The following is a 21,465-nucleotide window of genomic DNA, read 5'->3' as shown; positions in this document are numbered from 1 at the left end:
AGGGCACAAGTCTCCAATTAAAAGGCCAACACAAGTCTCCACAAAAAGGCCAATCCAAGGTTTATAGAACACCAGGACTGGAGACCTCTGTTTTTTTCAATACAGTAGCTTTGAATGCCTCCTTTCTCTCCAACTGTGTACATATATTAATTTGATTATTTTAAGAAAATCTATGTTTTCTTCTCAATATGCAGCACCCACACTTCAAAGTAAAATCAGGCACCTAAATTATGTATTTCAACATAACCTTCATCCCAAAGGCCTTCAGGATCAACTTCAAACATTTTAGCCTGGCAAATAACACTCTCCTCATCTCCAACCTGCCTTTTCTCTGGCCCACACGCTGAACTCTTGTCAGCTAACCTTGCTTCTAACTATTAAAAAACAAAAAAGTGAGAAGAGATATCAACCCTCTCCTAACGTCCCTCAATTTAGAAAAGAGAAAACTCAGGGCAGGAGGGTATTTTCCCCCACCACAAAAATTCTGGGCCTGGCCCTGGACCAGGAACTGACCATTACTATGAGCCTCTCTAGCTGTCATACTCCAAACTGTAACTCCCTATTTTAAATTTTTTCAGTACTTATAAATTAACATTACTTATTTTTGTGTTTTCTTTCTAGCTCTAGGAAGGGCAAAGTGTGTATTTTATTCTCTATCGCCTATGTAGAGGTTAAAAAGTGCCTGGGCATTGAAGGTACTTGTTATGAGCTGAATTGACTCCCTCCAAAATTCATGTTGAAGCCGTAACCCCCAGGACTGCAGAGGGATACTATATTTGGAGACAGAGCTTTTAAAAAGGAAATTAAGGTAAAATGAGGTCACAAGAATGGGCCCAAATCCAATCTGACCTGATATTCCACAGCACCCACCAGGCCCCTAGGGGATGCCACAACCTTGTCCGGCCAAAACAAGAACCATGCAGGCCCCAGGTCCCTGCTCTGCCATCCTCCATCCCTCCAACTCAGACAGCCCCAATCTTTCAAATCGTCTCTTACTTTGCCGCAGCTGCATCCTCCTGAAGGGGGCCCCTGGGTTTGGGCAGCTCAGCCAAAGACTTTCCTGGCAGACATTCCCATCTCTCTTGGAGCCCCCTTGTTTGGCCTGGGTTGGAGGGACACACCCTCTACCTCCCCAAGTGCTCTCTGCTGGGATGAGTGCCTTTCCAAAGCTCCCCTCCTCAGGCTTTTCCACTCTGGGTAAACGTGAGCTGATCATCAAAGGAGGAGTTTGGCTGCCTACTAGCAAGACCTATGGGGGAGCTGTCAGCACCTGCAGACATGTGGGGATGTGCCCTTAGCTATTGTCTGAGACAACAGAAAAGTTCCATTCCACAGGCTGATGTGCTTTGGAATAAACCAAAGGGAGATCGTATGTCAATCAGGGTCCTTGAAGGAAACAGAAGATGAACTCAACTGTTCTATTTTGTTTTTAAGAAAATGTAATGAAGGCACTGTTGACTTGGGTGTGGGCAACACAGGGTGTTGAAGCATCCTGGGACTAGCAAAAGTGAGACCATTACCATGCCAGACTGGAGGGATCAGGGGAGGACACACAATCACTAGAGCCAGTGAAAGGGGTTATGGCAGAGCTATAAGCAGGAGGTGGAATGGGTGTGGGGCCCCGGAGAACTATTGCCAAAACTGCAGTGCCTGGTGGGGCAGGAGCCAGGGAGAAACACCCCAACCCTTCTCTTTTCCCATTTCTTGCCAATACTTCCCTTGGCCACATCCAGCTGGAAGCCAGGGGCCATGTGAACCCCAGTGGTACACTCCACACAGGGCGGCTCCCCAGCAGAGTAGACAGTGAACCAAGGAAGGCAAGAAACAACCAGCACAAGCCGAATCCAGGGACAAGAACCATCCAACTTGAGCAGGTGTCCCACCAAAAAAAAAAAAAAAAATTAAGGGCCATCAGAATATCCTAATCCATCTGGCTTTGACATTATTATGTATAAATGACATAACAAATATTATGGAGGGTAGTTAGTAAAGTCCTTTTTGAAACCTTGCATTCACTTCCCCTCCTAATCTCACACTAATTTTCTGCATCAGAATATGTGTGCTATACTTATGGGGCCCCCTCTCCCTGGATCAATCTAGTTCCCCATCTCCAACCTACCTTTTCTCTGGCCCACATGCTGAACTCAGTCAAATCAGAACTATTTGAGCAGTATCTAATTAAAGGACAATATAATGAGGTGTTAACACTCTATAGTGTGACATTACAGAGTGTCCTTCAAAGGCTTATGTGTTAAAGGTTTTGGCCACCAGCCTGTGGCACTATTGGGAGGCAGCAGAACCTTTAGGAGATGGGGCCTGGTAGAAAAATGTTAGGTCCCTGGGAATGTGCCCTAGTAGTGGATACTGGACCCCAACCCCTTCCTGTTTCTCTCTCTCTCTCTCTTGGCTTCCCAGCTGCCATGAGGTAAATAATTTTTCTCTACCAAGTGCAGACATTTCCATCTCTCTTGGAGCCCCCTTGTTTGGCCTGGGTTGGAGGGACACACCCTCTACCTTCCCCAAGTGCTCTCTGCTAGGATGAGTGATGTACTGTCTTGCCACAGATCCCCAAAGAAATGGGACCAAATGACCATAGACTTCTGAAACTATAAACCAATATAAACTTCCTATAAATTGATTTTTTTCCAGTATTTTGTCACAGCAACAGAAATCTAACATAAAGCAGGTGTTATAGTTCGACTATGAAACATCCCCCAAGCATCCTTGTGTTCATGCAGAAAGTGAAATGATTAGATTATGAGAGCTGTAACCTAATCAGTAGATTGTTCCATTTGATGGATTAATAATTTGAAAGAACAAACTGGATGCTAACTATATATGTATTTATGGAGTGTGGCTGGAGGAGGTAGGTCACTGGGGACATGCCCTTAGGGATTATACCTTGTCCCCCCTTTTCTCTCTCCACTTCCTGTCCAGCCTCCAGGTCCTGAGCTGCTTTCCTCAGCCATGCCCTTCCACCATGACGTTCTACCCCACCCCCCTTAGGCCCAGAGAAATGGAGTAAGCCAACCTTGGACTTAATCTCTAAAATCATAAACCCAAAATAAACTTTTCTTCCTTTAAATGGTTCTGGTCAGTTATTTTGGTCTCAGCGACAAAAGGCAGATTATCATAATAGGAGATAGTCCCTTATCTCTAGTTTGGTAATACCACCCATAGATCTGAAGGGGCCTAGGAAGGAAGCCATTGCCCACACTGGGTCTGGGGACTGCGGAGAAAGGTCACTCTCCAGGACCTGAGACCTCTGGCTGAGGAACAAGCCAGCTTGCTGGGACCCAAAAAGAGATAATGAATACATAACTTTACTCGCCTCCCTCCCCCCAAATCTTGCTGGCCCTTCTCATTGACCTGACCCAATCAGAAGTCAGAGGGCTGAGACCAGCCACCTGGGGCACAAAGCAGGATGGAGAAAGGTGGACAGGTGAATGAAAGCTGTCCCAAACAACCCAAACAAGGCCAAGGAGGTGGGTGTTTTCCTGTTCTGCAATCTGGCAGACTAACATAAAGTTCTAGGCCTGTCCATGGAGCAGCATCACCCTAACACTGTCTCACCACCAAGGGGCTGCTTCCCAGAGCAAGTGCAAATCCAGCCCCAGTGCAAACTCCCAGCAAAGCTTCCCAACAAAGTCAGAGTGGGCATCTGTTGCCAGCAATGAAAGAATTCTGATTTAAACCTGTTATAAAACCTGAGATAAAAATCTTCATGGGGCTAGCAATGTAGCTCAGTGGTAGAGTATGTACTTAGCATGCTTGAGACCCAGGGTCCAATCCCCAGCAACAAAAAACAAAATAATTTCATGCATGAGTTGGAGTCTTTCACACACAAAAATAATAATAATAAAAATGATGATAATAATGGGCAGAGCAAACCAGTTATCAGGAAAACTAAGAACCAAGCTCAGGCAGGATTTTACAATCTGAGCCCCAAGCCAGGACCACTTAGTAGTACATATGCAAAGCCACTACCAATCAGCCAGAGACCCTGAGATCCAGGCCACTGGGATCACCACCACAAGAATAGATTTTTTTCTGCTTCTGCTTCTCAAATCATCATTGCCCAAAATGAAGTCCAGGGCATTGGCTTTTCTGGCTATACCAAGGTCATCTGCCTTATGGGGAACTGCAAGAACACCTGGGGAAGTGAGCATCAGCATTCTAATTAGGAGGGGAGCCCCTCAGACCTGGGAAGTTTGCCATGCTGAGTAGCCAACAAGTAATGTCTGCGCACTATTCACGTGACCTTTTCAATAGGCTCAAGTATGTGATTTTAAACCGTATCTTCAAAGCAGGATTACTGGCTCCTGGTTACTGCCAAATTTATTTCCCCAAAGAGTTAAACTAATTACAACCAGCAAAGGGTCTGCTTTTCCATGTGTGCATATATTACCGCTGAAAAGTTTTAAAACTAGTTTAATAGATGAATATGATGGATAACTCACAGCTTAATTCTCGTGCTCTCTTATTTTCCCCGTGCTTTTTACTTTATTGTATTCTCCAAAATTCTCTCATATTTGACTTTGGACACATTTTATTGTGTTTTGATAACTGAGGTTTTTTTTTTTTTCATTATTTTTCTTTTTGTAGTCTTGTACTAAAATTATCTGGCATTTGCTGAAAGAAGAGATTAGGATTAGCTGTAGTTGCGTTACAAGAAAAAAAAAAAATCAGAAGCTTAAACTAGATAGAAGTTTCTTTCTCTTCCACATAAGAGAGGCCTAGAGAAGAGTAGCCCAGGCTGGTCTTGGAGCAACTTCATAAATTCAGGAGGGACCCAGCTCCTCCCTGATCACTTCTGTCATCCTGATGAGAACTCAGCTCCACTGTCCAAGGTGGCAGCAAAGCTGTGGGACAGGGGGAAGGAAGAAGAGGGGCTAGCCACCTACCTCTACAACACTTCAGTTTGCATCTTATTGGCCCAAACTGAGACGTGTGACCTCATCTAGCCACAGGGGAGGCTAGACATGAGCCAAATAAAAATCAGGATCTTATTCTTTAGGACTAAGGGAAGAAAGACATTCATATGAGAACAATATGATGTTTATAATGATGACAGTGATTAGCTAATCTTTTCTAAATAATTACTATAGTAGGTTAAATACTGTGGGAGGCCATTGATTCAAATTAAGCTCCTACACTAAGCTTAACAGACCAAATCAATATGGAGTTCAACCACAATATCTGAGCTTTAGTTAATTGCAAGAGGCTCTGTAACCAATTAACCAATTGAGCTGTAACCAATTAAGCTGTCTCTACACCACACTTTTGTTTCCTATAAATGTTGTCAGAGTATGTTATTGGAGGGAGTTTTCTGAATCTGCCTTGGTTCTGGGAACTGCCCAATTCACAAATCATTTTTGTTTTGTGTTGCTTTGTTCTCTTTCATTTCTAATTGCTCAAATGAACTCGATTGAATTTAATTAGTTTAAGATTTTCCTCTTGACAAGTAATTGTGGGCACTGTTCTTGGCACCTGACATGTATTATGTAATCCCTACCACACCCCTGTGAGATAGATACTATTACTATCATTGCACAGAGAAGAAGCCAGGGCACAGAGAGGCTAGGTAACTTATCCAAGGCTACCCCTAACAGGTGGCAGAACCTGGATTTGAACACAGGTAGCCTGGCTCTAGAATCCCTAGATCAAGACACAATAGCGAACAGAGGTATCTCCTCTACCAACAATCAGAGAACCAAGTTAATGAGGCCAACTGAGGTTCTTCTAAGTGGCTTATCTACTAACTCAGGAGCAGAGACGAGACCTAGGTCAGAGCTGCTGTCTCACTTTGCTCTGAATATTTCATGTGTGCATACATTCAACTAATTTTTTTTTCATAACATATATTACACTTGCAATCCACTGTCTGAAGCCTGTGTTTGCTACTGGCTGGCGGGAGGGGGGGCGGAGGCCCAGAAACTGTATCCTCCAGCAGTGGGTATAAAGCACAGCACATAGTAGATGCTCAAAAAATACTTGTTATGAGTGAATTGGCATCAGCCCTACTCTGTGCCAGGCTCTAGGATGGGTACTGGGCATGCAGATATGAGAAACACAGATCCTGCCCGTGGCTTCTCTTGGAGAAGAAATGGAGACAGATGAGCACGGGAACAGTGTAGGCAAAGACACAGGGACCTGATGGTGAGGGTTTGGGTGTGACCCATGTTGTTTAGTTGTCATAAGCAATAAGTGATAAGATCCTGAAGTCCTGAAGGGAGGCCTGCTGTAGGCCAGAGCCAGACTGGACATTCCTTTCAAGCCCAAGGTAAAAAAATTTAGCCTCAGTTCTGAGGCAACAGGGAGCCACTGAAGGTTTAAGCAGAGGAACACGGAGCAGCCATCTAGGGCAACTCTTCTGGTGTGCGGAGGAGGGAAGGAGAACAAAAAAGTAAAAGCACAGAGATCTGTAAAGATGCTGGAGCAATAAGCAGCCCTGTCAGAGGAGGGAATGGGAGAGAAAGATGGTTGGGAGGCAGAAAGAGACGGAGATTTGATGAAAGGCAAGAAAGACTAGGTGGGCTCTCGGGGTGGAAGAAATAGGAAACTGGTTGAGAGGGGCCTCAGAGCAAGGCTGAGGTCTCAGGGTGGGTACCAAAGTGAGGGTTTGGAAAAAGGAAGGAGGGGTGGGGCTAAGAGAAACAACAGTGGCCCAGATGGGAACTGTGGAAGGGGAAAGGAGGGGGCCCAAGTGGCCAGAGCAGGGGAGTGGGGCTGGAGAGGGGCCCTGGCTCAAGCTGGCGCAGACAGAGCATTTGGCCGCCTGCAACCTTGTGCTCATGGCTTAGAAATGTCCCAGTCCTGCCAGGAGACGGCCTGGCCCCTGCTACCCCTGTCCCCCACCAGCCCACGCAGACTCCCACATCAGAAGCTCTCAAGCTCTCCCACCCCCAGTCTTCTGCTCCCCTAGAGTGGGACCCTCCTGGAACCCAGGCACACCTACACCCCCAACCTCCCCGCTCACTCCTCCCCCTGAATGGCTGATGAAACAGCCCAGGACGGGAGGGAAAGAATAAACAGACATCTGCAGGGGGGGCCTGTCAGGAAAAGGGGTGGACTGAGGCAGGCTGGGGCCAGCTGGGGGTGCCAGGGGCCCACAGGTCCAGCCGGCCGTTGGCGGAGTGGGATCCAGGCAGCAGTCTGAGCCCAAGCCAGGAGGGAGTTGACTGTCTGGTTTGCAGTGCTCTGCCGACAGGCCTAATGAGACCCAGGTGGTCCCCTGGCCCCTGGTAGTGTAAGCTGATGCTGGTCGTGTGTGGAGGGGGGTGGTTCTGCAGCTTCGGGAGGCGGGGCCGGGGCGGCTGGCCAGGGGCCCAGCACATAACTCCAGGCAGCTAACAGTCTGGGACGCAGACACCAGCAGCTCTGAGCCGAACTGACAGCATGAAGGTACTGGGACCAGGGTGGGGGGTTCGTGGCATCAGAGGGCCCAAAGCCACTTGGCCACTCGTGGGGAGAAGTCATTTGCCAGAGAGGGGACTGTGAAGGCAGAGGGGAATCTCTTGCAAGAAATTCTTTTAAGCTTAAAGGGTAGACAGCCTTTCCTGAGAGTAGGGTTGCTTGGGAAGACAAAGAGGGACCAAAGGACAGGAAAAGGTTTCAGGCAAGGAGCGGCATGTGTAAGGGTGCAAATGTAAAGAGAACAGGGGGTGCCTGGGGCTGGGGCCAGGGCTGAGCTGACTCTGTTTCCTGCCACCAGGCCCTCCTGGCCCTGCCGCCGCTGCTGCTGCTGCTGCTCTCCACACCTCCCTGCGCCCCCCAGGCCTCTGGGATTCGGGGAGATGGTAAGCAGCCCCCCAGTCACAGATGCAGCACCGTGACCAATAGGCTGGGCTAGAAGAGGCTGTTCGGAAAGCCAGGCCTCAGCGCTGAGGCCCAGCTCTGCAAGGTTGTTTCCTTCTCCACAAAGTTGGGCAGGTGGATGAAATGATCTTTGGGCAGTCCCCCTCAAACAAATCTCATGATTTCCCACAACAAAGCCCTCTGGCCCCAGGGACTGGGACAAGCCATGGGTGCTACGGTATTCTCTATGCTGTAAGCCTCTCTCCTCACTGTCCCCACACTCTTACTCCTAGCTCTGGAGAAGTCTTGCCTTCAGCAGCCCCTGGACTGCGATGACATCTATGCCCAGGGCTACCAGACAGATGGTGTGTACCTCATCTACCCCTCAGGCCCCAGCGTGCCCGTGCCTGTCTTCTGTGACATGACCACTGAGGGTGGCAAGTGGACGGTGAGTAGGTGGTCCCAGTTGTGTGAGCCTCAGTTTCTTCATTGTAAAAATAGGGATGATGATACCCAAGGCACAGTTTCTGAGTAAGTGTCACTAATTGCTTAAGATACACTAACACATGTGACCATCACAATAGTCCTGGTAGTTGCTTTTCTAGATGAGGAACTAAAGCCCAGAGGTGAAGTTACTTGCCCTAGATCATGAAGCCAATACCAGGACTCACACCCAGGCACCTGAATTCTAGAATACCCCCCTTTATTTATTTAGGCAGTGCTGGGGATTAAACCCACACATCCCATGCTAGGCAAGAGCTCGACCACTGGGCTACACCCCCAGCCCTGATCACCTTTCCTGACTCTCATGAAACTGCATGAAGGGCCCAAGTAGGTGCCAGGGCACAGCCGTCCCTCAAAGAGGAGCCTGGTGGCAGTGTGCACCTTGTTTTAACAACCTTTCCAACTCTCAGTCCTTTAATCAACTAGTCTCACATTGCAGAGTCCATGCCTGCGTGGGCAGGGTAGGACAAGGCCCCTACCCACTGGACCTTCAAATCATTCCCCTTCCTTGTCCTCTCGGCTCCAGGTTTTCCAGAAGAGATTCAATGGCTCAGTGAGTTTCTTCCGGGGCTGGAATGACTACAAGTTGGGCTTTGGCCGTGCAGACGGGGAGTACTGGCTGGGTAAGGCATGGGCCTGGTGGGAGGGGGGACTGCTCCACAGTCAGGTCCTTGCTAACCAGCTCCCTTCCCCCACAGGGCTGCAGAACATGCACCTCCTGACCCTGAAGCAGAAGTATGAGCTGCGGGTAGACTTAGAGGACTTTGAGAATAACACAGCCTATGCCAAATATGTCGACTTCTCCATCTCCCCGAATGCGGTCAGCGCTGAAGAGGATGGCTACACCCTCTATGTGTCGGGCTTTGAGGATGGTGGTGCAGGTATTGCCTCCTGAAAGCTTTAGCAAGGACTGCTGAGGGAGATGGCTGGGCCGGCCCCCTCCAGGGCCCTCCTTCAGCCCTCCTGGGCTTGGAAGAGCCACAGCAGGCTCCAAGCCAACTCCAGCCAGTGTGTGCTTCAGCCACCCTGGCCCTGCTCCAGGCAACCCTGTGGAGGAGCAGCTGTTTCTCTGTGCTGCAGAGGCCCATCTACCCAACATTTGGCTCAGAGAGGGTGCCCCCGTCCCACCATAATGCCACGTATGTCCCTCACTGTTGTCACCCTCTCCCTGCTAGCACAGAGCTCAGCTCCCTGCCTCAGCAGTCCCGTCCTTCCTCCTCTCTGCCAGGTGACTCCCTGTCCTACCACAGCGGCCAGAAGTTCTCCACCTTCGACCGGGACCAGGATCTCTTTGTGCAGAACTGTGCAGCCCTGTCCTCAGGAGCCTTCTGGTTCCGCAGCTGCCACTTTGCCAACCTCAATGGCTTTTACCTGGGTGGCTCCCACCTTTCCTATGCCAACGGCATCAACTGGGCCCAGTGGAAGGGCTTCTACTACTCCCTCAAGCGCACCGAGATGAAAATCCGCAGGACCTGAGGGGCTGGCCCCCTCAGGCTCTTCCTCCCCGGCAACCCCCATCACTATGAATACTCCCTCTGATCTCTGATGCCCTGGGACCCCTATGTTGCTTCTGCTGCTCCCTGAGCACCAGCTTCTCAAGAGGCCTTCTGACTCTCAGCCATGGCTGATCCCTATCACACACCCTGGGGCAAATATTTCTAAGCCAGGCCCTAGGAGCTCCCTTTCACCTGCAGCTAGCTACCAGCAGCACCCAGCCCTTTTCTGAGGTACAGTCACCCAGCCTGGACCTGGCTAGCCTCCATGAGACTGAGCTGCCTACACCCTGTCCCAATAGCTGAGAGCCAGGAGCCACCTCCCAGGAATGCACTTGTGTGTCCCACTTTAGCCAGCTTCTCTACTGTGGGCCCCTGTGTCTGGGAATACTCTAGACCAAGCAGTGTAATCTGACCACCCCTGGGTGTATGCCAGGCCATTCATGCATGACCACTGCCACACCCTGGCACCCCCTCTGGCTATTTGCAGAGTACCTTCCATCCTTGGCCTCCCTATCACTAATGTTCTCCCCTGTGGTGAACATCATGGACCTCACAACCATACTGCTTCTACCACCTGCCTGTCCTAGCCCCTGCAAAGCTCAATGACAAAACAGTATTCACCACAGGTACTGTATGTCACCCTGAAGTAGACATGGGCAAGGTAGGCATGGAAATGAGGTCCCCAATGGGGGGCACCCAGGGATTGAGGTTTGGCCATGTGAGAACACAGAGAACAATCTATGGGGCTGAAAGTGGGCAGGGCATGCAAGGCTCAGTCATGGACCTAAACAAATTGGCTTTGTGCACAAAAAATATTGCTTGGGTCCCCAACTGGCTCCTCCTTATACCCCTATTGGTGGTATACTGTCCCCATCTCCAAAAATGACACTTGGAGTCAGGCATTAAAAGGAACCTTGTATTTCACAGGCCTCATTTTGATGTCAAAAAGACTGTGTAATAATATTACAATAATAAAAATACAATACTGAAAAGGATTGCTGGGTGGAGTAGGGGTCTCCCAATCCTGTCATGGCTCGGTGGTGGCTCAGGTGGCTGCTTAAGGCTGAAGGGTGGGTCTGAGATGAACCTACAAAATAATCCAAGCTGAGCCTCACCTGCTCCCATGGGCCCTGGAGCTGGGTCCCGGAGCTGGTGGCAAGGCAAAGGCTGTGGGCCTTAGGGCTCCTGGAGGTCAGGCAGGTCAGCCAGAAGCATCGGGGAGTCCATCTGAATTTCACGCTGCAGGGACTCGATATCAGCAGGGTTCATGCCATGGCCCTCAAGCCAGTCAGCAAGGAGAGAAGCTGAGAGGGAGGCAGAGTCTGCCTGGCTGCAGGGAAAGGGAATCAGGAATGGAAAAAAGAGAGGTTATAGCTAGCCTCAGCCAGCTTTGCACCCATCCCCATCCCACACCAGGATGTGTGGGATGTGGAATTCTTCCACACCAGGAGCCCCTCCCCACCGCCCCATTCCAAGAGCTGGATCCAGTCATCTTACCCATCCTGTGGCCCGTCAGCCACGCCCATGTCAAAAGATTGGTTTAAGAATTCCTCCAGGTCAAAGCCAACACCATAGCCAGCCCCACTGCCCTTTGGAGTGCCTGAGAACACAGGGGGCAGGGGGTCCTCCACCTGTGGGGGATGATGGCAGGTTACAAACTAGCAAAGGCAGACTGAGGTGTGCAGGGTACCCTATCCTGAGGCTGCTGACCACCCTGTTTGAGTATCCCAGTCTCAGTAATCACCAAGTGCCAGCTAAGGCCCATCTCAAGACCAGGTATTTTCCAGAAAATATTTTTGTCTCCCAACAACCTCTTCATTGGTATTGTTCCTTCTTCTAGCAAGAGGACAAGTTCAGAGACATAAAAACCCCTTGTTGCTCAGTTTTCATGGAGCAAGGACAACTTCCTGAACCCATTTTCCCTGGGCGCAGATCCAGGTGTCCCCAAGGTCTGGATCTTTCCTCTCACCTGGGACTTAGACAGCTGCTGGGTCACCAAGTTGACATCGGGTGATTCTGATGTAGAAGGCTGAGGTCCCCCCCCAGGGTCTAGAGGTGGTGGGCCAGATGAGAAGTAAGGCAGAACTCCTGGAGCACTGGAGCCAGGCAACCCAGGGGGTGGCACAAGTGACTGGGGGGCCAGAAGGCTACTGGAGGTGGCAGTCTGGAGTGCAGCAGGAATAGGTATGGGTCCCGGAGGGCCAGCAGGATGGGAAGCAGGACAAGGAGGTGGGCAGGGAGGCTGGGGTGCAGGACCTGTGGTGGAGCCTGCAGGTTGTGGAGGAGGACCTGTGGGCTGGGCTATGGGACCAGGGGGTGGACTGGTGGGCTGGGCTGGGGATGGCCTTGTTGCTGGGGCTGGGGCTGGGGCTGGGGGCTGGGCCATGCGAGTCCAGCGCTCTAGCAGGCTTCGATCATTGTCACTAAGCACCAGTCCAGCCAGGGGGTCAGTGGAAGGGCCCCCCGAGGTCCCAGCCCCCCGCTCCTTTCGCTCCCGCTCTTGCCGCCGCTTTTCCCGCTCCTTGGCTCTCTCTTGCCGCCTCCGCCGCTTCTCCTCACGTTCTCGTTGTCGCTCCTGGGCCGTCACTGGCTTCCGTGGCTCAGGAGCCTCCAAGGGTGCACTAGGGCCATCTACAGGGAAGTTGAACAGGTAAGAGCCTGCAGCCATGTTCAAGCCAGAGCCCCCCACTAGCACCCCACTCCCCAGTCAGTCACTGTACCCATAAGGTACCTTTCAGCCGGCTCCGCAAGGACTTGAGCAGGGCAGCTTTGAGGGCTGCCTTGGTATTGTCTGAGATGGCGCCCTCTTTCTTCGGTGGGGCAGGCTCACTGGCTGGTGGAGGTGGCTGCAGGGTCAGATCAATGGTATCAGGTGCAGGGCCAGGGCATGGTGGTGGGGCTGGTGGGGGCGACTCCATGGCACAGTCCCCACTGGGAGCCCAAGGACTGGGCATCTCAACATCTGGACAGCCAGGCTCACTGGCCACAGGCTGCAAGGAAGGCTGGAAGCGGATCTGTTGGCGGATGCCTTCCCTTCGTGCATGGAAGTCCTCAATCTCTGCCACAATGGCCTCCTTAATGCGTTCCCGGGTAAGGGCTTCACGGTCAAAGGCAAAGTCAAAGGGTGGGGCACAATCAGGCTCATCATCAGGGTCATGGTACTTGGCCAGGAAAGGATGGCGAAGAGCAGCAGCTGCTGAGATGCGGGCACTGGGTTCGAAACGCAGCATGCGACCCAGCAGTGAAAGAGCCTGGCGGTCAGCACCTGGGTACACTGTCTCCCAAGGCACAGGCTGGCGTGGTGGCAGACTCTGGATATAGGCCCGCACCCTTTCAGCCCCGACAGCTTGAATCACAGTTGGCGATGGGGTACCCAACACCATCATAATCAGTTGAAGCTGGTGCACGTAGTTTTTGCCTGGGAAGAGCTGGCGCCGGGCAAGCATCTCGCCAAAGATACAGCCCACAGACCAGAGGTCGATAGCCTGTGTGTACTCATGTAGGGACAGCATGAGCTCAGGGGCCCGGTACCAGCGAGTGGCCACATACTCAGTCATGAAGTACTGATGTTCAGCAGGGGAGGTACACAGGCCACGGGCCATACCAAAGTCACCAATCTTGAGCTCACAGTTCTCATTCACCAACAGGTTAGAGGGCTTGAGGTCACGGTGGATGACCTGAGCTGAGTGCATGTACTTGAGGCCCCGCAGCAGCTGGTACAGGAAGTAGCGCACATGCTCCAGTGTGAGTGGCTGTGAGGAGTGGATGATCTGGTGCAGGTCGCTCTCCATCAGGTCCAGGACCACATAGCTGAAAAGGAAAAGGTGAAAGAGGCATGTCCTAGCCTACCCACACCATAGAGACAAGCCCCATCCTCACTAGACTCTCCTGACTCTACACAGACCATGTTACCCTGAGACCCCAAAGAGCTGACAGCATGGTAAAGAAGCAGCAGCACACCAGGTTCTAGATTGCTCTATAACTTTTCCACGAACTTGGTTAAATCACTTTTCTCCCCAGACCTTCTAGTTTCCCCATAAAAGATGGGGTTCAACTATATCAGGACTGGCGAGTAGGTTTCATTTTGGAGATAACTCCATTGTTTGGTAGTGGCTGCTTGAAGTACTATGTTGAAAATTGTGAAGATTTGTCCATTTTCTGTAAGAAAGTATTCTGTGATCAATCTGCTATAGGGGTAGGAAGATGCAGTAGGAGTATGAACATCTTATGTCTGCCTTCCTATATAGTCTATAATATAAACTGTAACATTTGCACTCTTCTTGAAGAATAACAGCAGTCCCTCAAAATGCCCTAAAGGAGCACTGGCCTGGAACCATGTGAATTTTCTAGCCTGTCCTTCCAGAATTTTAGCAATAAGGTCCCTGCCTTCTGAAACAGTCCCAATTATGCCTCCCTCTCCTATCCCACTCCTTACACAGATTTGAATTCTCCATAGGGTACAGTGGGCCTCAGGATGTCCTTGATAGCAATGATATTGTCATGTTTGAAGTGTTTGAGGATCTTCAGCTCCCTGAGGGTCCGTTTGGCATTGGTTACCACATCAAAAGCATTCGGGATCTTCTTGATGGCCACCTGCTGGCCTGGAGAGCAGGGAAAAGGCAGATACCAGAGGGTACCTTGGAGGAACTGCAGACCCCTCTCAACACCACCCTTCTAGGATGCAAATAACAACAGCTACCATATACTGAGTACCTGCCATATGCAAAGAACTTGCTAAGTACTTTACATTATCAAATTTTACCTTCACAACTATCTTAGGAGGCATGAACTAATAGCTCAAAGTTACAGATGAGAAAATTTGGCCCAGTAACTTGTAGCTTGCACAGTTAGTTGGTGGGAGTGCTGGCTCTAATGCCTGGGCTCATTATCCCTCCCTACACTTTCTCTCCATCTCAGATCTCACCATTCCCACCATGCAATCTCTTGCTCTGGAACACAGCTCTCTTTTAGACACCAAGGAACAAGCTCTCCATCTTGACCTAACCGGGCTATCATTTTTCGCAGGAGAAATGGGCTGAAAGTACAGCAAAACCAGAGTTCCTGAAAATGGTGCCTAACTGGGATCCTGGCACCTAGTCAGTAAGTGCTGAACTGAACAAAAATTCACAGCCCAGCTTTCCTTCCTGGAAACCTGGCTGAGATCGGGCAGGTTTCTCACCACTTCTGGGAACCAGTTTCCACATCTGTGAGAGGCTCAGGAAGCTCACCCGTGAGGCGGCGGCGAGCAGAGGACACCACCCCGTAGGCTCCATTGCCTATGGTCTCGATGATCTCGTACTCATCTCCCACGTCAAAGGTCACATCAAAGGAGCGGGCTTTGAGCAGAGCTAGGTTCTTGGCCGCAACAGAGGCAGAGGTATGGACGGGTTCTGCCTTCACCGGCCCGGGGGGCTCCCCAGAGCCGTCCTCGCCGTCTTCCTCCTTTAGGGGCTCGGCCATGATGCCTATATGGAGACGCTTGGTGAGGAGAGGTCCGCCCCCCGTCGGCCTCAGTTTCCCCTCTGTGAGCTGGGAAGCAGAACCGGAGAATCTCTAAGTTCCCCAAACCGAGCACGGCGGCAAAGGGGGCAAAAGAGAGAGGCTGGCAAATAGCAAGCATCCTGCAGCGGGAGTTGGAACCCCGAAGCCCAGAGCCCAGGTCGGGGTCCGAGTTGGGGGAGGGTGCGGTACGGTCCAGGAAGAAAGGGAGGGGCGGGGCACCCGGGTTTCCTCGGGGCCATACTCACCCAATGGCGCCTCACCCTCACGCCTCCTCAGGACTTAGACTTATGGAGGTCCCGGGGCTCGCCGACCTCCGGTCCCCAGCGGAGGAGGTCTCCACGACTCGCTCGCTTACTTGTTCAAGGGCCGCCACCACCACCCCAGCGTCGCCCGCTGCCCAGCCAGGGCCCCCCCGACCCCGCCCCCCAAGACCACGCTCCCTCCAGTCTCTGACCAATCGCTGAGCAGCCTCCGAGGAGGTTCCCACCCCTTCAATTTGCTGCTCCCAATCCGAGTTTATCAGCTAAGGAAACCACGCCTCCATCCTTGCGCGCCCGCGCGCCCGCGCGTGCCCGCCGCTGTCCAGCTCGCCGGCGGGAGCCGCCCAAAGGGGGCTCAGCACTTCGCAGGGGTGCGCTCCCCTCCCCGCGCCATCCTCCAACGCATGCGCGCTGGATCCTCGGGCGCCGAGTGAATGGAGGACAACGCCCCTGCACGTGTGCGCGCGCGCTCCCGTCAATCGGCTCGACCTCCTCGGGCCAATCACAGCTAGTCCTGCAAACTCTGGGAAGAGCCAGGCCCCCAGGAGGGGCTGCGAAGCCTAGATCTGTTACCTTGACAACTAACTCCCGAAATCCCTCTCCTTTTGGCCCCTTTTTCCTTCTCAGTACTCATGCCTAAGGCATTGTGCCCCCACTTTATTGGTCCCGGGAGTGACCCATCTCGTCCAACCACTGAGATCCCAGTCCTCCGGGATTCTAGAGTGACGGGCCTGATGTCTCCACTGACTTCCGGTGGCTAGTCTCCACACCGCTTCCTGCGAACCTGTTCTCCGCTCTCGGGTCCTTTTGGAGCGTTTGTCTCATCTGGTGATGACAGCGCTTTGGGAGAGGCGTAACCAGAACCCGGTGGTTTATTCATTCACGGAGCATCTGTAAGGAGCACCGTTCTCTGCGGCTCTGGGCGGAGGAGACAAAGGCGGGGCTATGTTTTCAGCAGGGAGCTCAGAGTAGAGCTGTAAGAAGCGATCTGGGAGTTGGAACTCCAGAGATGATTGGGTTTCCACTAAGTGAAATGATATAGAAGGGCCATGCAGATAGTAAAAGTGTGGAGATCGAAGAGTGGAGGGATACGAGCTTTTTACAGACTCTTTGACCGGTAAATGGAAGGCTGCGGATACAAGGATGGAACCCAACTGAGTCAGTGCCAGATTGAGCACTTATTCCTTAGGTCGCAAATGAAAGGTCCAAAGGTGGATCCAGACCAGAGGGATTTGTTTACATTCTCCACTGTTTTTTTTTTTTTTTTTTTTTAACTTTTCATAAAGTATACATAAAGTTCCACATATAATTGTACAACTCAGTAAACTTCACAGAGTTAACACACTTACTTATTCCGGCCTCGCCACCACCGCCTCAACCCCTGGTGCTGGGAATGAAACCCAGGGCCTCAAGCCGGTTAGGCCAGCCCTTTACCACTGAGGTTCACCCCCAGTCTCTTCTGTATTGCAGTCAGATTTAAAAACAAAAAAATAACGTTACCAATCTTTCAGAAGTCCCTTCTCTGAAAAATATTGTTGTTACTTCTGTTCTATACTTGTTTTTGTGATTTGGCTTTTTTGTTTGGTTGGTTGGTTGTTTTTTGTACCAGCCATTGATCCCAAGGCATTTAACCACTGAGTCACATTCCTCAGCCCCTTTTTATATTTTATTTAGAGACAGAGTTAGCTAAGTTGCTGAGGCTGGCTTTGAACTCCCAATCCTTCTGCCTCAATTGTAATCCCAAGCAGCTGGGATTACAGGTGTGCACCAACCTGCTCAGCTTGTGGAGTTTTTTTTTTTTTTTTTTTTTTTTGCACTGAATTTTAAGTGACTTATCAAGATCTGTGTGTTAAGCTAGAAACTTAGACATTGCATTTTTTTTTTTTTAACACAACATCAGGGAAAGTATATTTAGGAGTATTTGGGAAGCCCCAGGGTAAATAGTATTTGGTATTTAGACATGTAAACTGTAGGGGTAAATTATCATATGGGTCTTCTGAGTTGAGATTAAACTGTAGGGCTGGGGTTTCGGCTCAGCAGTAAAACCCTTCTCTAGCATGTGCAAGATCCTCACTACCACATAAAAAAATAAAGGATTGTGTTGTGTCCATCTACACCTAAAAAATAAAATATATTTTAAAAAATAATAATAGTAAATAAATAAAATAAAGGTATTGTGTCCAACTACAACTAAAACACTAAAAAAAAAAATAAACTGTGAATTTATTTCTGACAGCATAACAAAAGCCAAATTATCTTACTTGATTTCCATTAAACATTAATAAATCATGCCCATGGGAAATGGGCAATTTCTATCACTAAGGTCTGACAATATTTCTTTGACACTCTTCCTTTAGATGAGAAATTTGACACTCTTCCCTAACTCTGAAATATGTGCAGTACAAGGCCCAGCTATGTCTCTCTGTTTAAGTAGAGGGCATTCAAAACCAGAAAACATTAAACACATTTTTTTTCCAGGGGACCAAGACGATATCTGTCTGATGATCCTGTCTGACCCAAGAATAAAATGTAAAGTGCCAGAAGAAATTAATAAACAGGTATCCTTTAAATACTTCATAAATATTTCATCTAGCCTGGATATACAAGTGGCAAACAGTTCTACACTCCCTGGTTAAAAACTCCCTGATTCCCGTTTACTTTTCAAAACACTATGAGCTAATTTGCTTCTACCCCCACTAGGCCCTGATTCTGTCCTAGAAAAGTCATCAATTATCTTCTCTAATTATAGTCAAGCCCAAAGGACATTCTTTAGTCCTTGCCTCATGGAACTCTCAGTTGCATATGACATAACTTACCACTTCTTTTTTTTTTTCTTTAATTTTATTTATTTATTTATTTTAGTTGTTGATGGGTCTTTATTTTTTATTTATATGCGATGCTGAGAATCAAACCCAGTGCCTCATATATTCAAGGTAGGCACTCCACCACTGAGCCACAACCCTCGCCCACAACTTACCACTTTTTTAAGAGAATAATTGAGTCTACTGAGTTAATATTAAACTGCAGGGGTAAATTATCAATAATGCATTCATAAGTTTCAAAATTCTAAAAAGATTAATACAGTGGAAAATCTTGGTCCCACTCTAAGATTAGAAAAAAGAAATACAAATATAAATTCTTACCCACCTTCCCTTTTGCATATAAAATTTAGCATATACAGTTTTCCTGAAGATCATTCCATGTCAATAACTAAAGAGATCCTTTACTTATTTTTAGATTTTTAAATTGGTTCTAATTAGTTATACATAACAGTAGAATGCATTTTGATACATCATACATAAATGGAGTATAACTTCTCTCTGTTTTTAAAATAACAGCTTTCAGAGATTATAATTCACATTCCTTTAAATTCACCATTTTATTGTGTACAGTTCAGTGTTTTTTAGCATGTTCACAGAGATGGACAAACATTGCCTCTGCCAAATCGTAGAACATTTTCATCATTCCAAAAAGAAATCCATTACTAATCACCCTCCTTCTTCTGAACCCCAGTCCTGGGCAACCACTGAACTACTTTGCTTCTCCGTGGAATTCCCTTTTCTGAACGTTGCATATAAATGGAATCATGTAATAGATGGCCTTTTGTATTTGGATTTCTTCACTTATGTTGTGTTTTAAAGGTTCACTTCCGTTGCATTATGAATCAGTACTCCATTACTTTCTTGAGTGAATAATTTTCCATTTTTTATCCATTTATCAATTGATGGACTTTTTACTTTTATGAATAATGCTGATAAAGAAGATCTGTGTACAAGTTTTTGCTAAGATGTATGTATTTAGTTCTGGGTACATACGGAGTAGTAGAATTGTTGGGTCATAGGATAATTATATTTAACTTTTGAGGAACTGTCAAGTCATTTTTCCCAGCAGCTGCATCATTTTGCAATCTCACCAGAATATTTAAGAGCTTCAGTTTCTCAACATTCTCACCAACACTTGTTATTTTTCTCTTTTTGTTCATTACAGCCATCCTAGTGGGTGTGAAGCAGTATGTCACTGTGGTTTTGATTTACATTTCTCTAATGACTAAGAATGTTGAACACCTTTTTATGACTTATCAGCCATTTGTCTTTGGGAAAATGCCCATTCATCATCTGTTCAAACACTTTGTCCATTTTAATTGGGTAATTTACCTTTTTGTTGTTGAGTTAAAAGAGTTCTTTGTATGTTCTTGATATAAGTTCCTCATAAGATATATGATTTACAAATATATGTTTCTATTCCTTGGATCATCTTTTCACTTTCTTGATAGTGTCCTCCATAGCACACGTTTTTAATTTTCAGTTAAATTAATAACTGTTTAATTTTTTAACAGTTTCTCTGTTTTGTCATTTGTCACTTATGGTATGGATGTTATATCTAAGAAACCATCTCATTTTTTTTGCAGCTGAATAGCATTATTTTGCAAATGTAACGTATTTAACCAGGACCCTATATGTAGACATTTAGATTAATTCAAATCTTTGATTTTGCAAGCAATGCCACAATAAATTTTCTTGAACACAGCATTTTGTACACCACAAGTATATCTGCAGGAAAAATACCCAGAGCAAGAGTGCCAAGTCAAAGAACATTGCACTTGCAATTTTAATAGCTAATGTCCAATTTCTATCCTTAGACATTATGCCAGTGTACACACCCACCAGCAGTGATAGAGAATGACTCACATGGTGCTTTTTCAAAGCATGGAATGATTTGTCTATGTTAAAAATGGAGCATATTCCATTCCTTACAAATTCTGATTTCTGGCTTCTTTTGGAAAATCAGAAGATCTGTCAGCATCAGACTTTCAGTTCCACATGGAACTGATGGGATGGAACCCCACCAATGAAAAGGCATGGGCTCTCCAGTTCACCCCACCACTCCCTAACTGGTATAGTGTTTGATGCCACTTAGGACTGGACTTAAACATTATGCTCTGCATCTTATTAAAATCAGGAAAATAAAACAAAGAGGAAATATGTTTGAAAAAAGCAAAACCATGCATATTTCTTTGTGAGACTGAAGACTATTGATGTGTTGACACAAAATCCAGCTCTCTTGGTTCACATCTCCTACCTGGCCACTATGGACATTTGAGCTCAAGATTCCTGGTGTAGGCTCCTGAAATACCCCAAAGATTTTCAAGTAGGAGAATGCCCTGCAGAGCTATCTTCCTGAGAGACATTTCTGGCAAACAGCATCAAAATAAACTTGATGGGCAGAAGCAAGAGGCAAGGACAGTCCAGGCTACAGCCCCAGTGGGGGCCTGGACTAGTCAGTGGCAGCAGGAAAGCAGAGGATGTCTCCATGACAGAGGTATGTGGGAAGAGGTAATACGGGAGGTATGGATGGTGTCAATGATTCTGGGTAGACAATGGAGATGTCATCAAGATGGGAACTCAGGAAAAGCAGCAGGTTAAGGGGTAATGATGAACAATGAACTCAACAGTAGATGTTTCAAGCTTATTTAATCACTTTATATCAAATGGAGATTCCCATCTCTGATCCCATTCCCTAGACCTTCCTGAGCTCTATAACCTTACTTATCTTCCAAGATCCCCCAATGTTGAACTCCCTCACATAACCTTGGAAGACCCTGTGGTGGCCGTGGGCCATCCCTTTTTGTCAGTAGTTCCAGCATAGGCTCCAATGTCTCCTCCCACCGGACAGGCTCAGCCAGGAAATGGAGTATGCTGGTTGGCCAGACCCGAGTCACCTGTCCACTTCTTGAAGTGGAGGGTACTCAGCCCAGCCAAATTCCTCAGACTATGTGCCAGTGAGAACCCTTTTCTTAAAGGAAACCTGAGCTTTAAGAATGGTATGATGGGGGCTGGGGATGTGGCTCAAGCGGTAGCGCTCGCCTGGCATGCGTGCGGCCCGGGTTCGATCCTCAGCACCACATA

The 21,465-nt window shown here is 48.4% G+C and overlaps 2 protein-coding genes across 5 annotated transcripts; one reads left to right on the top strand and one right to left on the bottom strand.

Moving 5' to 3' along the window:
* Positions 1 to 7,359: 7,359 nt before the first annotated feature.
* Positions 7,360 to 10,784, top strand: Mfap4 (microfibril associated protein 4). Of its 2 annotated transcripts, XM_076870554.1 has the most exons (6): positions 7,360 to 7,404; positions 7,715 to 7,799; positions 8,091 to 8,245; positions 8,828 to 8,924; positions 9,000 to 9,182; positions 9,530 to 10,784. In XM_076870554.1, the coding sequence occupies exons 1-6, from the start codon at positions 7,399 to 7,401 to the stop codon at positions 9,775 to 9,777; spliced, it is 774 nt and encodes a 257-aa protein (XP_076726669.1). In that variant the 5' UTR covers positions 7,360 to 7,398; the 3' UTR covers positions 9,778 to 10,784. The 2 variants fall into 2 exon arrangements, with proteins under 2 accessions (XP_076726669.1, XP_076726668.1); XM_076870553.1 differs by having other exon boundaries at positions 8,828 to 9,182.
* Positions 10,700 to 15,695, bottom strand: Mapk7 (mitogen-activated protein kinase 7). Of its 3 annotated transcripts, none has more exons than XM_076870550.1 (7): positions 15,545 to 15,695; positions 15,026 to 15,326; positions 14,233 to 14,398; positions 12,529 to 13,607; positions 11,767 to 12,428; positions 11,295 to 11,428; positions 10,700 to 11,127 (listed from the first exon to the last, which is right to left on the bottom strand). In XM_076870550.1, exons 2-7 carry the CDS (start codon positions 15,255 to 15,257, stop codon positions 10,974 to 10,976), a joined length of 2,427 nt encoding a protein of 808 aa, XP_076726665.1. In that variant the 5' UTR covers positions 15,258 to 15,326; positions 15,545 to 15,695; the 3' UTR covers positions 10,700 to 10,973. The 3 variants fall into 3 exon arrangements, with proteins under 3 accessions (XP_076726665.1, XP_076726666.1, XP_076726667.1); XM_076870551.1 differs by having other exon boundaries at positions 15,026 to 15,262; XM_076870552.1 differs by lacking the exon at positions 15,545 to 15,695 and having other exon boundaries at positions 14,977 to 15,167.
* Positions 15,696 to 21,465: the final 5,770 nt, after the last annotated feature.

The sequence above is a fragment of the Callospermophilus lateralis genome, chromosome 11, assembly GCF_048772815.1.
Source record: "Callospermophilus lateralis isolate mCalLat2 chromosome 11, mCalLat2.hap1, whole genome shotgun sequence".
NCBI lineage: Eukaryota > Metazoa > Chordata > Mammalia > Rodentia > Sciuridae > Callospermophilus > Callospermophilus lateralis.
This window is presented reverse-complemented; position numbering and strand designations above follow the sequence as displayed.

Coding starts and splice junctions, on each gene's coding strand:
- Mfap4 (XM_076870553.1), top strand. Junction 7,800..8,090: donor CTCTGGGATTCGGGGAGATG/GTAAGCAGCCCC, acceptor TCTTACTCCTAG/CTCTGGAGAAGTCTTGCCTT. Junction 9,183..9,529: donor CTTTGAGGATGGTGGTGCAG/GTATTGCCTCCT, acceptor CCTCTCTGCCAG/GTGACTCCCTGTCCTACCAC.
- Mapk7 (XM_076870550.1), bottom strand. CDS start 15,257: ATGGCCGAGCCCCTAAAGGAGGAAGACGGCGAGGACGGCTCTGGGGAG. Junction 14,399..15,025: donor TGCTCGCCGCCGCCTCACGG/GTGAGCTTCCTG, acceptor CCTGCTCTCCAG/GCCAGCAGGTGGCCATCAAG. Junction 11,429..11,766: donor AGCAGCTGTCTAAGTCCCAG/GTGAGAGGAAAG, acceptor CATCCCCCACAG/GTGGAGGACCCCCTGCCCCC.